Source organism: Elephas maximus, chromosome 24 (genome assembly GCF_024166365.1).
Source record: "Elephas maximus indicus isolate mEleMax1 chromosome 24, mEleMax1 primary haplotype, whole genome shotgun sequence".
NCBI classification, from domain to species: Eukaryota; Metazoa; Chordata; class Mammalia; order Proboscidea; family Elephantidae; genus Elephas; species Elephas maximus.
This window is the reverse complement of record NC_064842.1, coordinates 37,280,481-37,299,369: the sequence shown is the minus strand read 5'-3', so window position 1 is coordinate 37,299,369 and position 18,889 is coordinate 37,280,481. Positions and strand designations below refer to the sequence as shown.

At 39.3% G+C, this 18,889-nt stretch overlaps 1 protein-coding gene across 6 annotated transcripts in view; it reads right to left on the bottom strand.

The window, feature by feature from the left end:
* Positions 1-18,889, bottom strand: part of RABGAP1L (RAB GTPase activating protein 1 like) — a 739,959-nt gene that overhangs the window by 142,177 nt on the left and 578,893 nt on the right. For all 6 annotated transcript variants that reach the window (XM_049868622.1, XM_049868624.1, XM_049868625.1 and 3 more), the window contains one exon: positions 12,304-12,432. In XM_049868622.1, coding sequence (XP_049724579.1) covers positions 12,304-12,432 — 129 coding nt within the window. The remainder of the gene's footprint in view (positions 1-12,303; positions 12,433-18,889) is intronic.

The window sequence follows — 18,889 nt, the reverse complement described above, 5'->3', positions numbered from 1 at the left end:
ATCTTTTTCTAAACACCTCCAAAAAAAAACCCATTGCTGTCAAGTCGATTCCGACTCATACTGATCCTACAGGACAGAGTAGAACTGCCCCATTGGGTTTTCTAGGCTGTAATCTTTACAGAAGCAGACTGTTAACATCTTTCTCCTGTGGAGCAGCTCGTGTGTTTGAACTGCCAACCTTTTGGTTAACAGTGAAGCACTTAACCACTGTTCCACCTGGGCTCCTTTAATTGCTACCTAAAAGAGCAAAATTATTTCCAGTGAGTAGCACCAAGGGCACAGAGAAACACCATATCTATCTTCTTGTCTAAATCAGATCCCTAAACACAAACCATGGAGCACATTTTTAAATATAATCCTAATATAAATTCAAATAGTCAAAAAAACTCAAAGGAATGTGGATCTCATTATAAATAGTTGTGTAACATTACTTACTACCACAGTTCCCAAATGGTGAAGATGAGTTCTAACTTTATTCTCCAACACACATAAACATAAATCATAACAACTAGATATAAGGTAATTGGCAAAACACTGCAGAAAGGTATATGAAATATGACTCCCATTTAAGAGCACAGCCATTCATCTTACTAAGTCTTTAGAAAACTGCTGGGAGTAAATTAAGCACAAGAGAAAAGAAGAATACTTAAAAAGTGGGAAAGGAGAGAAACTACCAGTTGAGATAGCAATTTCAAAGTGTTCTTTTTTGTTGCTAATTATTTGTAGATACTCTGACCAAATGGTACTAATTTTGGAATCTATAGGAGGGCACAACACTTTATTCCAATAGCTTTTATATTTCTTAAGAAGAAAGATATCAATAGACAAATCAATTTTCATATCCATTTACCTTTTTGGGGGGGTAGAAGAATTTAATGGCTTGCTATATTTTTAATGCAAATAACACACACCTTATACATTTGTTTGCCAACCACACACTCCCCCTGTGAGGTATTTTCATACTGGCCACTATTCCAATTTTTTTTTTACAAGTTGCCGTAAAAAAATTAACATAGCGCACTTAGGAAAATACCTTGGAGGGGAAGGTGTGGTAGAAGATGCGTATTATTTGAGTAAAAATCCCGTATATAGAGTAGGTCATGATATAATACTCAGCTTATCCATCAGATAAATTTTAAAATGTTTATATGGCTTTCTCCTTCATAAGTAGACAGAAAATGACTAGCAGAAGAAGGTATAATGGTAGACTAAAATGGCAGAAGCAGATGGAGACAAATGCATTTTAGCTGATCAGGAACAGTCTTAAAAGCTTAGCTTTCGTAATGTGGAGGGCACCTCACTCCTTGGCACCCAGACTACGTGGACAATACCTGATGTCTGATCTGTTTTGTCCACCTGCTATCAACTGTTTCAGGACATGTCCAACATCTTGTCCCCTGCTCATTGGAGGAAAAAAGAAAAGCAAAACAATGCCCCAAATATGATGTACACTGAGGACTATAAGTGTTAATAGAAGCTTCAAAAGAAAAAAAAGAGGCAAATTCTAAATAGAAATTACCGCACTTTGTTACAACAAAACTCCTGCAGGAATTGGACCATGGCTATGCAAATAAGGTGCCTGTGGTCTACCAAGGGGATTGGTCAGTTTTGCCATCCTGCTAGGCTTAAAAGAGTAAATCTCAAAGAGATTAAGGGAACCTCACTACTGTCAAGAAGAAGAGTAGGGATTCCCTGCGCTGAGAGCCTCCTAGACCCAGGAGACAGGGCTGTTAATGCTAGAGATGGCATGAGATGGCACAAGACAGTATGAGCAACAAGAACCAGGAGACTGGTGTGAGATGGCTGTGGTGAGCTTTCCAGACCACAGAATGAGGTGGCTGCAGTGGGCTCACTGACCGTGAAGCAAGAGAGCTGAGTACCTTCAGGCAGCAGGTTTGCTGGCAGAGTGGGGTGGCTCTGGGCACATCTGCAGAGCTAATGAGCTATAACACCTGCTTGAGCAGCGTAGAGGCCAGCGGCAGAGGCTGAGAGCTCTTAGTTGGAGGCTGTCCTGATGGACAAACTGTATCCTGTCTCCTGAGTTGTTCCTGTTACTTCCAAATTGAACCGTAACCTGTTACTTCGCTAATTGAGTATGGCCTGTGAGTTCTGTGTGGCCATTGTGATGAGTTATCGAACTTAGGAGAGAAGTGGAAAGTGCCGCGGGAGGGATGGCTGGTGTCAGAACTGTTAAACCTTGAAAAATGGAAGTGTGTGTGTGTGACTTTCACCTCATAGGAATCAGCCTTGGGCTGATGGTGATTCTCATTATCCCCCCTGAAGTTAGAGGAGGTCTGACACTACTACCACTGCTATTTTACAAGTAACAACCAACTATCTATTCTCTTCCTCTACCATTCTTCTTGTTCATGGAGTTCCACAATTCTTTGTTCCCCTTTCCCATCTCCTTTTCTTGAAGTCTCTAAGCCCTCTATTTTTATTTTGTTAATTTTTATTCTCCACTAGTTAGACTCCACAATCCACCATGACAGCCACTCTCCTGTTTACCAACCTCAACTCCCTGGCCCTGTTGTATGATGAAGTCAGTAACTACCAACTCAGGAGAAGTGACTATTACCTATTCAAAAATTTTGTGAACTGGTTGTTAACCCATTGGTATCTTGAAACTAGCCATGGTGGCAGAAGAACCACGGAAACTGGCAAAAGTTACAAATTATGGCTTCCCCTTCATCTCCTCTTTCCCCAAGAAACACTTTACCAGCACACCATTGCCCTGGCCCCACTGCTTTCACTTTGCCTCATGCTGACAAATCTCAACAAAGTAACTACTATCTGCTTTCTTCATGTTTACCTTTGGGCTGCTGAGGACTTCTAAAGAAACACACCAGACATTTCAGATTTCTGCCACTATGAATTTATGATCTCTGATAATATAGCATAGCAATTCTTCTGTATTTTTCCAGTCAGTTCTTCTGTTCTCTGTAATGTCTTTTTAAAACCTTTTCTGTGTTCTTTAAAGCTCTCTCTCCACTATATCTCCTTCATTCTAAATCCTGTTTAACAGAAATAATGGAAACCTTCAAATGGAATATCTTCGATTTCCTCCTCATCAAACTGCACATTCTTTTGCTCATTTTGCTTTTATAATGGAAGACTAGCCCCTGGATATTAACCCTTAGCACTCTCTGAGCTATAGCCACACTGGCCGCTCTCTAGTTCTTTAAACATACTATACCCACTTTCACCTCACAGCCTTTGCAATGTTGTTCCTTCATTTTGGAATGCCTTATAATCTCAGCTCAAAAAAATCTTTCCTATACCACTGAGTCAAAATCAGGTTCCTTAGCTATTTGTTCTTGTATATCCTTATTACGTCCCTTCTGAGCACTTACCTCATGTTGTATTTACACGTTTATTAAGGTGATTATCCCATGTCTTCTCACAACAGTATAAATTACATGAGTTCAGGAAGCATATCTGTTTTTGCTCAACCTTGTATCACCTGGGTCAAGCTCAGTGCTTGGTGTATAGTAAATGCTCAACACATACATTGAGATCTATTGAGTTTTTCATCATTGAAGACTCTGTCATGGATTGAATTATGTACCCCCCCAAAATGTGTGTATCAACTTGGTTAGGCCATGATTCCCAGTATTCTGTGGTTGTCCTCCATTTTGTGGTTGTAATTTTATGTTGAGAGGATTAGGGTAGGATTGTACCACCACCCTTATTCAGATCCAGTGTAAAGGGAGTTTCCCTGGGGTGTGGCCTGCACATCTTTTATCTCTTAAGAGATAAAAGGAAACGGAAGCAAGCAGAGAGTTGGGGACTTCATACCACCAAGAAAGCAGCACCAGGAGCAGAGCGTGTCCTTTGGACACGGGGTCCCTGTGCCTGAGAAGCTCCTTGACCAGGTGAAGATTGAAGACAAAGACCTTCTTCCAGAGCTGACAGAGAAAGCCTTCCCCTGGAGCTGATGCCCTGAATTTGGACTTGCAACCTGTGACTGTGAGAAAATAAATTTATCTTTGTTAAAGCCATCCACTTGTGGTATTTCTGTTAAAGCAGCACTAGATGACTAAGAATTTGGTACCAATAGAGTAGGGTGCTGCACTGACAGGCACCTAAAACGTGGAAGCAGTTTTGAAACTGAATGGATAGAGTTGCAACAGTGGCAGAGGACTAGCGCAGCAGAGAACCTACAGCAGCAAAGAAGTGGCAACAGCAGAGAACCAGCAGCAGCAGAACCAGGAGATCGGCGTGAGACAGCGCTGGAGCCGACCCACGGAGCGAGAGAGCTGAGTGCCTGTGTGCAGGAGGCTTCCTGGCAGAGTGGGGTGCCTCTGGGCACTTATCGGTAGAGCTACAGGGCTTTGGAACACTTGCCCCAACAGGGTAGATGCGGACACGAGGCCTGAGGAGCTGAGAGGCCGAGAAACCAGGAAGCAGAAACTCAAGAGACAATACAAGAAGCCGACCTGCCTCAGTCTCAAAAGGTATGGCCATGACCTCAGGGATTTCAAAGGGTGGTGCCATGGCCTCTGGTGTTCATACCACCAAGAAAGCAGCACCAGGAGCAGAGCGTGTCCTTTGGACACGGGGTCCCTGTGCCTGAGAAGCTCCTTGACCAGGGGAAGATTAAGGACAAGGACCTTCTTCCAGAGCTGACAGACAACACCTTCCCCAGGAGCTGACACCCTGAATTTGGACTTGTAACCTACTAGACTGTGAGAAAATAAATTTATCTTTGTTAAAGCCATCCACTTGTGGTATTTCTGTTAAAGCAGCACTAGATGACTAAAACAGACTCCAATTTCTCCTGTCCACCAAAAATCTATCTCAACTTCATGTCCTGTTATATCTCTCTTGTACTTACTATGGCTTGTTGCTGGCTGACTCCTCTACCCCCTATTCTACATCCCCACCTCCCATGCTGTCTTAAAAGAATTGTGCCATCTTCCTTTCTCCATTTCCTCATCTCCAATTTATTACTTGAATCACTGACTTTTATAACTCATCATTTCACTGAAACTGCTCTCATTAAGGCCATCAAGTACCTCTTGCTAACTACTGTACAATGGCCATTTTCCATTCCTCAGTACCTTACATGACCTCTAAGCATTACTGATACTTGTTCACTCCTTCCCCTGGAAAGCAAACAACCTTTTCCCTTAGCATTCTCATTTCACATTCTCCTGGGTTTCCGCCTGCCTTCTAATTCTCACAAGGTTCTATCCTTCAGCCCATCTTTTACCTGTTAATGCATCTATTCTCAACCCTCTCTGCTCCTTTTACATACTCCTCTAGGTGAAATCACCCACCTCCATGGTTTCAATGCTATTGGTGTTGTTGTTGGGTGCCCTAGAGTTGGCTCTGACTCATAGCGACTCTGTGTACAACAGAATGAAACACTGCCCAGTCCTGCACCACCCTCATAACCGTTGCTATGTTTGAGCCCATTGTTGCAGCCACTGTGTCAATCCACCTCATTGAGAGTTTTCCTCTTTTTTGCTGACCCTCTAATTTACCAAGCATGATGTCCTTCTCCAGAAACTGGTCTCTCCTGATAACATGTCCAAAGTAAGTAAGACAAAGTCTTGCCATCCTCACTTCTAAGGGGCATTCTGGTTGTACTTCTTCCAGGACAGATTGGTTTGTTCTTCTGGCAGTCCACGGTATATTCGATATTCTTCGCCAACACCATAATTCAAAGCCACCAATTTTTCTTCGGTCTTCCTTATTCATTATGCAGGCTTTGTACGCATATGAGGTGACTGAAAATACTAGGGCTTGGGTCGGACGCACCTTAGTCTTCAAAGTGATATCTTTGCTTTTCAACACTTTAAAGACATCTTTTGCAGATTTGTCCAATGCAATACATCTTTTGATTTCTTGACTGTAGCTTCCATGGGAATAGATAGTGGATCCAAGTAAAATGAAATCCTTGACAACTTCAATCTTTTCTTCATTTATCATGATGTTGCTTATTGGTCCAGTTATGAGGATTTTTATTTTCTTTATGTTGGGGTATAATCCATATTGAAGGCTATAGTCTTTGATTTTCCACCAGTAAGTACTTAAAGTCTGCTTTGCTTTCAGCAAGCAAAGTTGTGTCATCTGCATATCGCAAGTTGTTAATGAGTCTTCCTCCAATCCTGATGCTGCATTCTTCTTCACATAGTCCAGCTTCTTGGATTATTTGCTCAGCATACAGATTGAATAAGTATGGTGAAAGCATACAACTCTGATGCACACCGTTCCTGATTTTAAACCACACCCAACCCAGAAACCCAGTGCCGTCAAGTTGATTCCGAGTATTTCCTTATTCTGTTTGAACGACTGCATCTTGGTTTATATACACGGGTTCTGCATGAGCACAATTAAATGTTCTGGAATTCCCATTCTTCGTAATATTATCAATTGCTGATGGCTTCAAATGTTTACCTTTAGCCCAGATCTCACTGACATATCTATCTATCTATTGTATATATCTACTTGGATATAAGTTTGTGAATATGCACCACAAACTTAACATGTCCAAAACTTAACTCATTATCTTCCATCCCTCTACTTTGTTCTTTTTTTGTTCCCTATCTCACTATAGGGTCGCTATGAGTTGGAATCGACTCCATGGCAACGGGTTTATCTCACTATGGTTACCACCAAGTTGCCAAGTAGAATTCTGAGTGTCTTTACTAGCTCCCCTCCCCTGCCCTAGCATTCACATTTAATCACCAGACCTGTTAATTCTATCTTCTGAATATCTCTGGAACCTGTCCACATCTCTCTATCCCATAACAAATACTCTAGTCATTTCTCACCAGGATTATTGCTACAGCCCTTGAAATGGTCTGTCATCAATTTCTAATCTTACCCCTTTCTATGCATTCTCCACACAGCAGCCAGAATGACTTTCCTAAAACACAAATCTGATCACGCCATGTCTGTCTCCTATTTAAAACTCCTCTATGCTTCCCCCGCCCTCAGGATAAAATCAGAATTGCTTACTATGCCTTACACCGACTCAGCACAAGCTATCTGACTCCTGCGTATCTCTTCAGTCTCCTCTCTTATCCACTTTCCTCATTCCCTCTCTGTCCTTGCACCCTACCATCTAGTCATGAACTACATTTAGGACGTGACAACTCCATGCTTTTCTACCTCTGGGCCTCTGCATATTCTCAGCATGGAACATGCTCCTCCTGCCCTTATACAGACCTTGCTAAGTTCTCTTGCAAAGTTCCTGGCACACAACTGTTGTTGGTGTTAGTTGCTGTTGAGTCGATGCCGACTCATAGCAATCTCATCTGTGCAGAGTAGAACTGTGCTCCATGGGGTTTTCAAGGCTGTGACCTCTGTGGAAGCAGATCACCAGGCCTGTCTTCAGAGATGCCTCTGGGTGGGTTTGAACTGCTAACCTTTTGGTTAGTAGTCTAGTGCTTAACCATTTGCGCCACTCAGGTACTCCAGGCACACAACAGGCACTCAGTAAATGAACCCTTCTTTCCAAATTCCTTCCTTTTATGTTTTGTCATAGTTTGCCATTTTAATTTTGCTCTAATTATTTACTAATAAAAACAAAATAGGCTAATTTACATTTTTAAACATTCTATTATGAAGATCTACCAACAGAATACTTTGGGCAATGTTCTTATGAACTTTGCTATTAACGTTGTCCATCATAAATGTGGCACTTACAACGTTGTTCAAAATAAAAACCAACTTCAAAAACAAAAAAGCAAACTACTTGCTTCCTAGCTTTTGAAGGTAATTCTCAAGAAAGGTTTACATGGCCATAGACCTAAGGCGCATATAATACTCTCACGGTACAGACCTTGTACTCTTAATTCTACCATAGCAATGTCAGCTAAGTGAATTCCATTGTATTTGAATGACTCAAATTTTTAATATTTCATCATTCACAGACACAGCACCTATTTGAACCACAGGAAAAAAACCAAACCTGCTACCGTTGAGTCAATTCAGACTCATAGCGACCCTACAGGGCAGAGTAGAACTGCCCTGTAGAGTTTCCAAGGAGTGTCTGGTGGATTCGAACTGCTGACCTTTTGGTTAGCAGATGTAGCTCTTAACCACTACGCCACCAGGCTTTCCGTAAAATATTGAATTAAATCATATAAAACTTCTAATACCTGATAGTTTTTAACCACAAAAAGGGTAATTTTATTAATTCAACCTAATATTACATAAATGGCATGGAAAATATGTAAAAAAAAAAAAAAAAAAGACAGAGAAAGGCCAGGCAATTAGATCAAGAATAATTATAGAGGTTACGTGTATTTGAACTTAAATACATACAGGTATCCCATTCACAAATTCTCATGCTCTAATAGAAATATCAATTTGCTTAACAAGTTTGGAGTTGTCCCATCAGTACAGGGACTGAACTTTAAGATCCAGTGATAGCTATATATTTTCTCACCAGGAAAAACAAAATGCTTATATGCTCACATAAAGAAACCCAAATAATCTGATGATTCATAGAGTTCTTGAAGCCAAAATCTGAATTTAAGAAGCTCTGCAATAGCAGGATTTTTAAGTATAAGATAACAATCTAACAATGGTATCCAATAAGAGCTGATTCCCTGGGAAAGTCCACGATATTTATATTACGTATTTTTCTTTAATCATCTTTCATTTAAGTCTTGATCTCAATGTTAAGCAACCAAGTGACTATTCAAAATTAACTTTGATGAGTCAATGCAGTTCTTGATTTTAGCTTGGTCAGAACCATGGTGGCAGGGGAATATCAGAATAATTTAAAATCATGTTTGTTAATTAGTAGTTTAGGAACTACTACAAACTGGTATTGATGTTTAATGTCACACAGGTTTTGGAAGAAAAGAGTTATTTATTGAATCCAATTTGCTTTATTAACACAAACCATTGATACTCATAGAAATAAACCACATTACCAAAGAAAAAAAACAAAAAAACAAACCAAACCTGTCGCCATTGAGTAGATTCTGATTCGTAACAATACAGAGGATACCAAATAGCTCAAACAAATTATTTTGTACCTACAACTGCTGCCTCTATTTTAAAACCAGTCATTTCACTGCAATCACTGCTTACTTGAGTTCCTTCAAGTTAGAAGAAGGTGATTCATTTTTTTGGGTAATTAGATGAGAACATGCCCATTCAGAGAAGATAAAACTATACACAAAGATACCTACTTTGAAAATAATTAAAATAAAAAAAATTTAAATTATTTTGACAAGAATTCTGTACTTAATCTTAAACAGGCTGTGGATAAGAAATTGTGAGTTCAACTTTCGTACCTATCCCAATGCCTGCAGTCACCTCTGCCCCATGAACACTTCGTTTACCACACAGCCTCAGTTTAAGTCCATCATCTCCTAATGTTGCCAGGTGGGGAATATGCTACGGTAATGATGGTATCGTGACTCACATTTTTACCTACATTCCTGCTGCCATTATTCATTCTAACACCTCATCCTCTGGAGACTCTTATTCTTGCAGTATATCAAAACAGGGAAGGGAGAGATGGTAGAAACAGTGAAGTAGGCCCTACACTTTTTTCAAAACCGCAAGTCATTAATAAAACTTATTTAGTGTGTTATGACCAGCTTTTTGATTTCAGGAATTTTTGGGGGGTGGATGAAGAAGTTTAAAATGAAACAGAATGTAAGAACATAGACTAGAAAACATCAGAGTACGTCAATCACTTCTTTAGATACATGTCTACATGTATACATGTATAGTCAAGGTCTTGATATAAAAGTTATTTTAAAATGTAGGTCTCAGCTTAAAATTTTTTTTAAACTTTTGGGCCAGAGACTTGACCGGCATTCTAATCCCAGTACAATCCCTGAGTACTGTACAACTTATATCTTCCTTCTCTCAATTTCAACTATATCCATCTCACAATAACCCGCTCCAAAATCTGATGTTATAAATCAAAACGGTGTCTTGTAGGTACTGTTTTAAATATCCAAGAAAAAGTTACTGTCCTTAGACACTGGGCGGGGGGCGGGGGGGGGACCCAATGCCCTATCATTACTTATTCTTTTCTGAATATTCATTTCTACTTTTCATGTCCAAATAAATCACTCTGGTTGCACACAGCACTCCCATCCCAGGAACAGCCCATTCACATCATCCTTTGAACTTGTTTTCTAACATTTGATATTTCTGCATCTTTCAGATTTCATGTTTCTGACTTGGCAATTATTAGCTACCTCCATCCTCCAAGGAACTTCATAAATTCTACTGGGAAAAATTCTTCCTCTGTAAGTTTTCACCTGTAAATGATTCACCTTTGGGTTTTTCATCCTCAACACTTGCCAGTGCTATTAAATTTCCTAGGAAAACATTTTTCACCTTACCTGTACCTCTTAATTCTCTAATTTTTATTTTTAAAATTAAGTGTTTAATTTTAATGGATTCCTACAGCATTGCCCCAGTTCACAGTACTCCCATGGCAGCTCTGAAAAAATCAGCTGGCTGAAGATTATTTCAAACTCATCACCCACAAGATTCAGTCAAAGACACCATGCCCACTGGAACATATTTTCAAAGTCTGCAGACAAATGTGGCTTAGGCTTAGTCATATGACCCAGCTAAAGAAAATAATCACTCCTGCAGGTTTTAAAGAATTTGCATTTCAGGATGAAGACTTTACAGGCCCATCTTTCTTAATATCTTTAGAAAATATATCTTTGAAGATACAGTTCATTCAAAAGATATTATTTCTTCTCAGGTATACTTTCAGCATTGAATTGTACTTTTTAACATTTATAACTTATTTTTAAAATAGGTTATATTGAAAACAAAGTGTTATACCACAAAAAAAGTATTACAGTGGGTGTGGTGCCTAAATAAAATGTGTATCAAAGTACATTTTAAGTAATGAGCTTAATAAGTTGATGGCAACTCTATCATCTAATTGCTCAGTCCAAAAACCTAGTACATCATCTTGACTTCTTTTTTCCTCTCACACCCACATCTAATAAATCATGAAAATATTTCAAAATATATTCAGGTTCCAAACAGTTCCCATCATCTCCTCTGCTATCACCATGGTTCAATCTATCATCATCTCTCAACAGGATTACTGTAAGTCTATCTGGTCTCCCTTGGTCTACTCTTGTCTTCCTATGGTTTGCTCTCAACACAGTGGCCTTCCTGATTCTCCAAAAGCCTCAGACAGATAATATCACTCCTCCACTAAACCTTGCAATGGCTACCCATATCTGGAAGAAAAGCCTAAATCCTCACAATGGCCTACATTTTCTGGCTCCTTATGAAATGGCTAACCTTCTCCTACCACTCTCCTTTTCGTTCACTTCAGGCTACTTTGGCCTTCTTACTGTTCTTCAAACCCTTCAGACAGGAGCCAGCTTCAGGGCATTGGAATTGACTGTTGCCTCTGCCTGGAATACAGACATCTCCAAGACTAACCCAGACACCCCCAGTTCTTTTACCTTTTTGGTTAGGTCTACTCTGACTGTTTAATAACAACTGCAACCTTCCCTCCCTCTACCAATCCAATCTCCCTTATCTTGCCCTGTTTTTACTCTTTTCATAGCTACTTATCACCTTTAACTAAGCATATTCTTTATTATGTTTATTGCTTATTGTCTGTTTCCTTCTGCAAGAATGTAAGGCCCATAAGAGCTGAGATCTTTGTTTCATTCAAAACACAAATTTATGTTTAAGTCACGATTAAGTAAGAAGGTCACCTAGTATATTCCAGAGGTACAAGAATTAACATCAGTAAAGCAATTCCAATTTTTTTAAAAACTGTGATTTTTCACCTTACTAGCGCAACTTTTTGCATATAGATCTCAATTATCAAATTAGCTTGTAACATGTGTTTAGTCTTATCAGACACAAGACAAGGACCAACGTATCGATAGACATTTGGCAGGTGTGGGATGAGAATGTGCGAATCAAGACTCCAAGTCCTTTAGAGAAAGGAAATCAGTGCCCAAGCAGACTTGTCTTGCTTTGTCCTAAATAATCTTAAAGCAGATGGCAAAAGCTAAACACTAAGTCTGCTGCTATGGAAACCACTATCACAGTAGCCCATTCTAGAGGCCCACCTATAAGATAAATGTTTGTCTTTCTATTATTTCAATCTGAACCTGTCAATTTTAACTCTAAGTTCTACTAGAAGGTATAAATACTGTATACATACCAGCCTGCTAGAACAATCTGGCAGAACATGGTTGGTACACGGTATCACTTAAACACAGTCAAAACCCAGCAACATACAGAGGAAGGCTTTTACATCATTTGCCACGTTCTTCTACATTCAAGTTTCACCTTTATTATATATAAATTCATGTATCTTACCTTAATATTGCATGCCTGCTCCATCAATCTTCTTGCATTTTCTTCTGCTCTGTATCTCTTAGGAAGCTGAACTCTGAAGAACTTTAAAGCACCTTCAAAATCAGCTTGCAGAAGGTCTTCCTTTGATGTCTGCAAAACAATCACCAAGAATTATTACATTTTAGTCTGCACTCAGGACAAATACACTGCAGTAAGAATTTCTATTTTCCCAAATGTATTTTTATAGTAAGATTTAGATTGGCTCCAAAATTTTTTAGGAAGAGATTTCTAATCTCATAGTCACCCTATAGGAGAGAGTAGAACTCCCCTATAGGGTTTCCAAGGAGCGGCTGGTAGATTCAAACTGCGACCTTTTGGTTACCAGCTGAACTCTTAACCACTGCACCACCAGGGCTCCTCTAACCTCTTTGCTATAAGCTGAAATAAGTCACCATAAGTCCTAGTTAAAGCAGTGATATAAGAATGCGTTAACAAGCTAACAAATTTAATTTGTGTAAAATGAAGATTAGAGCCCCGGTGGTGTACTGGTTAAGAGCTACGGCTACTAACCAAAGGGCTGACAGATTGCATCCATCAGGCAATCTGGCGATTGCCTATGAGGAGCCCTATGGGGCAATTCTACTCTGTCCTAGAGGGTCACTAGGAGTCGGAACTAACTTGATGGCAATGGGTTTCCTTTTTTTCCCCCCTTTGGTAAGCTGAAGATTAGAATGGTGGATCCTGCCAAAGCTTACCAAGTTGTAGCTGAGAAAATAAAAAGGGTTAAAAAGGGAAATTTTCAACTCTGAGACTAATCTGTGACTTTAGCTTAATGCGTATTTATTTTATAGGCATTATTACAAAGCTGGCTGAAGATATAAACAATGCAATCAAAGCACACCAGAGTTACATAATAAACAGCTAATAGTAGGATGGCTAGTCAACCAACAGCAGCAGCTCAGGTGAGGATAATAAGGAATCTACACCACCCCTTAATGAACCAAAAAACAAAACCAAACCCAGTGCCGTCGAGTCGATTCCGACTCATAGTGACCCTATAGGACAGGGTAGAACTGCTCCACAGTTTCCAAAGGGCGCCTGGCAGATTTGAACTGCCAGCCCTTCGGTTAGCAGCCGTAGCACTTAACCACCAGTGTTTCCACCCCTTAATGAATGCTTTGAAAAAGTCAATGAAGTAAGCCATTTAACTACTGAGCAGGTGATATAAACTAGTGTTTGCAAAATTTACTACCTTAAAAAATAGCAACCATTTGGAAATAAATACATCCATGCACAGAAAAAAGACTGAAAGGAAGTAACACAGAATGTTTCTCTGGTTAGTGGGATCATCAGTTATTGTTTTCCTCTTATATTTTACTATATTTTCTGCAGTAAAGTTTTTGTAGTCTGAAAGACAATAAACACCTAAAAACAATCTTTGGTAAAGGCTGTGATACATACTATAGATTCAGGCAGAGTGGGTACGCAGAAGTATGCCAAAAAGAAACTAATGTTTAGACAGTGAGTACTTAATTGTCAAAAGTTTCAGCCAAAAGCAAACAAAAAACCATGGTGCCTAGACATCATAGAACCACACAGTAATTGAAAATGTTATTTTATAATGTCACTGAATTGTACGCTTAAAAAATGGTTAAAATGGCAAATTTTTTGTTGTATGCATTTCACCACAATAAAATTGTTTTTTAAAATGTTATTTGAAGTTAACCTTAAAAACTGATTAACCTTAAAAACTGCATTTGAAAGAGTATAACGAAGTCTGGGAAATTCTTCGTCACAACAGGGCCAGAGTTACTGTCATCACTCCCCTGGTCCAAGCCATCATCATCTCTCAACTGGGCCGCTGCAGTACCCCCTAAGTGGTCTCCCTGTTTCTGCTCTTGCATCCTACAATCCACTCTCCAGATGATACTCTTTAAATCATGATTCAGTTCACACTGCTGCTCCACTGTACCCGTCACCCACTGCCATTCAGTCGATTCTGATTCGCTGCAACCCTATAGGACAAAGCAGAATTGCCTCAGATAGTTTCTGACTGTGTAATCTTCACAGAAGCGGACCACCACATCTGTCTCCTGAAGAGTGGCTGGTGACTTCGATCTGCTGACCTTTCAGTTAGCAGCCAAGTGTTTAACTACTGTACCACCAGGACTCCTTTGTTCTACTGTACTCAAAATAAAATCCAAAATCCTTGCCATTGCCTATAAGGCCCACCATGATCTGGGAGACCGGTCTTCCTCTCCAACTTCACCTTTTCTTTTTTCTCCCCAACTTCATCTTGACCTACTTCTCCGTCTTTGTTTTCAGGCTCCAGGCACACCGGCCTTCTGTTTTTTTTAACACACCAAGTTCATTCTTATCTGAGGGCTACTGTACTTACTACTGTTTCCTCTGCCTGGAATATTTTCTCAGATCTTCATAAGGATAGAATGTGTTTTGTGATGTAAATTTTAGCTCAAATGTAAGATCTGAGTGAGGCTTTTTCTGAACACCTAACGAAGTCGTCTTCTCACCCCATTCCTCACACAGTCACTTTTCAGTTTGTTCCCCTCCTTTCCCTCATAAGGGAAGAGGGCTCATTGTCTGTCTTGTTTGCTTCTATGACCACAGTGACAAGAACAATGCCTCCCATATAAGAAGCACTCAATAAAAATGTTACTAAATGAATACATGAAATCTACTTTCATATGCCTGTTGATACACACAAACACATGTATTTTCCCCTCTCCTTTAAAAAGAAATGAATAAAAGAGTGTATTAATTCACACACTAGACAGTTTCACAAGGGTCTAGGTCAGCCCAGCTTTAGGTCTACAAACTAGTATTTAGAAAACAGAGCGAGGCTAACAGTAAAAGAAGTAGCAGTGGAAAAAAAAAAAAGCTTCAGGACATTTCAGATTTACATCTCCCCTCCCTCAAAACACTTAGACAGGTGGCTTTAAGTGGTGGACAGAATGTTTAGCATGACAGAATTCTATCAACTCACCTCAGCTTCATTAGAAAAGGCAGTTACTGGAAACAACTTCACCCTAAGGAGGGCCTCTCCAACTAAAATACCAATGCTGAATTATTGGGAAAGCATCTAGCTACCAGTTATACCAGACATACTACATCCCTCGTCTTTCTTTTTTACCTGTAATACCAGTTTTGATGATTAGCTTTCTGGTAGTCACTGTAAAAATTCAAGACAAGCTGCTTACAGAGTTTGTAGAGAAGCAGAACTAACCCTTCCCTCACTACTCAAAAGCCTCTGAGGGCCCCTCTTCTATTTCCAGTGTGACTAACCTCTAGTTACCTGGGAACAGATACCCAAAATTGGTGAGAAGCAACCTCTTGCCTGCAGGCAGCAGCATGGTTGCCCAATTTTCTAATGCTGCCCAAGCCCTAGTTTCAAGCCCAGCCTCTGACTTCAGACAAAGCAGAAGGATTAGGATCCAGAATGGAGAATCACACTCTCTCACATTCAATGTCCAGCGAGAAAGTAATGGCCATGTAGGCAGAGATGTGGTTTGGAGGAAGTTATCGTTTCAGAGTGGTGCGGTTTGCATTCGGCTACTAACCAACAGGTTGGTGGCTCAAACCCACCCAGAGGCATCTTGGAAGAAAGGCCTGGCAACCTGCTTCCAAAAGGTCACAGTCTTGAAAACTCCATGGGGCACAGTTCTACTCTGCAACATATGGGGTCACTGCGAGTAGGAAATGACTCAGTGGCAACTGTCTTTTTTTATTGTTGTTGTTTTATTTTGTTTTTTAATAGTCTCAGGGGGAGGTGCAACAAAGAGCCCTCCCCCTGTCAGAGGCTGAAGCTCACCCCATATGGAGTTCTTTGGACCCAGAAGCCAGAGCACTCTGTGGCTGTCCTTTCCAAGACACCACTGACGTTGATACTGATCCAGGTAGTGTGGCTTTCCCAACTCTGTTTAGGCCAAGAGAAGCTCTGACAACCATGAAGACCCAGGGAGGCCCTGTAGGCAACATGGGGGAGCTGCATCTTATTCAATTCTCTAGCCTCAGTCTTTGGAAAGTACTTGGCATAGAAAAGGTGCTCAAACAAGGTTGCAAAGAATGGAATAAACTCATTCTAATTCCAGCTCTGGCTAACTCATGGTGCTGCTTAAGTCTCCACAGTTTTCCCATCTTTAAAATGGAAGTAAGTATTTAAAAATGAAATGAAGTTAAGGCATATAGTGTACTTTGTGAACTCCAAAACCAGTATAAGGGATGATATTTGCAAAGTTGTCTCTGTGTTGCTCACATATGCTTAGATACTGACATTTTAGTGACTAAAGACAGTACTCTTGTCTCAACGACATTTTTTATTTCATAAAGCAGGCAGTCTAAATTGTAAGAACTTTTCTTCTTAGAGACTATAATAAATTTCATTGTGAGTTAAAAAAAAAAATGCCAATAATTAAAAGACACATAAACAAAAACCTTACTTACCAGTGTTCTAGGAGAAGACAACCTATAATCCTACTTTGTTTCTGATGGGTGCTTTCCCCCAATTTTCTATCTTTAATCTTTAAACTTCCATAATCATTAAGCATCACATCCAATGCCTTTGTAATGCCATAAGCAGATGATAGGTTTATAGGGCTAACTCTCCATTTCCTGACAACCATATCTGAGAGATTTTTCTCTCTATAATCAACAGATAGACAGTTTTTGCTCTGCAAAGACTTCTCTGTCTTAAGAGCTAATCGAACTTTTTTTTAAAAGAATACTTTTTTATCATAATTTGTATACATATGTGTATGTATGTCTACATGGTGGCATCATATTTTTTTATCATGAAAGTAACAAATATTTACTGCCCCCAAAGAGGAAAGCATTTTTTAACAAGCTTTAACATATGGTCTCACCGCCCAGAGAAAACACAATTTATACTCTGTTACATTATTTATAGTCCTTTTTTCCCTATCCCTACACATACACGGAGCCCTGGAGGTGCAGGGGTTAAGAGCTCAGCTACTAACCAAAAGGTCAGCAGTTTGAATCTACCAGCTGTTCCTTGGAAACCCTATGGGGCAGTTCTACTCTGTCCTATAGGGTCGCTATGAGTCGGAATCGACTCCATGGCAACAGGGTTTGGTTTTTTTTATACACACACATTTCACATATATTTAACAAAATTTGAATCATCCTGTACATACATGTTAAATACATATGGTTCAAAAATGTCAAGTATTAATATAACATTATAAATATAATGTTAGCCATATGAAGTAGTGGTGCTTCCTAAGGAACAGAAACATGGCTTCAACCATAGCTATCGGATCAGTTCTCACACACACTAGTTATTAATGAGTAGGCTGCAGAGATGATAATTTAATTAATGATTATAATTAAGTTTACAGTTGTATGAATACTAAACCTCTACCCTGACAATGAAAAGAGGCTTAATACATGATCTTGTGATGATAAGATCCACGGTTTAAAAATGTACCCCTAAAAGGCAGGCTAGCATTTCAAGACCCAAACCAAGTACTGAAAAGAGGTCGTGCTGGCTTCTGGATTACTGTTATTCTTCTGTGCTAGAAGGAATGACTACTGGAAAGGCTGTTCTTCACCTGAGAAATTCTTTTTTTCTATTTTTTTCTATATTGCCCTCAGAACAATGGTGAGGGAATAGCAAAATAAAAGGAAAGCAACTGCTTTTCCAACCTTTTTTGTTGAGTAATATTAGCCAGAATTTAATATAGATCAGAATTATGGAATTTGAATAAGCAAAGACATGTTTTCATCCCTTGTAAAATAAAGAAAAAAAAAAAAACTCTACCATCTTATAAGAATAATAAAAAATTCACTTTGAAAATCAGCAGTTCTACTAACATCCATCCTTTACTCCCTGAACTTTCTGTGAAAGTTTTGATGATGATATGAAACATGTTTGTCAACTACATCTTCAAATGTAACACTACTTCTTCCTTCATTTGAATAGAAATTACATACAAGGATTACCCACACAGTTAAAGACATTCGAACAGGTCCTATTTCTACTTCCTTTCAAGTAGGTAGGAAGGAATATTCAGAGGGAAAAGATAAGTAGGATGTCAATGTAAGTATCCTTTGCACTCGGGGAAAAAAAAAAACTCATCGCTGTCCAGTCGATTTCAACTCATGCTCAGAGCCCCAGTAAAATGAATTAAGAAATTGTCTGGTACATAACAAAACACTAACAACAATTTGTTCCATGAATTCATTAAGACTCCATGTGAAGCATATCAAGCATTACAAAGTCGAAATTTATAAAATAAAAATTAGGAAGTAGACATCTGACTTATCTTGATATAAAAATTGACATAGATTTTGGCTGCATCAGAAATATACTGGGCATCTTTTGCATTTGGGGTCTTTAATCTCTTTTCAGTGAACAATACTTATGTCTGTTTGCAACAGAGGTAAAAATGGAAGATATACTCTCTCTTCTGCTCTTTCATCCCTGATTAAAATTAATATTGTAAGACAGTTCACAAATGGACAGAAAAAGCAACACAAGCCTAGAATGCAATTTGATAGTGTAAGAAATTTGATCAAAACGAAACCTTACGATAAAGAGAAATAAAGTCTCAATGCACACGACATGGAT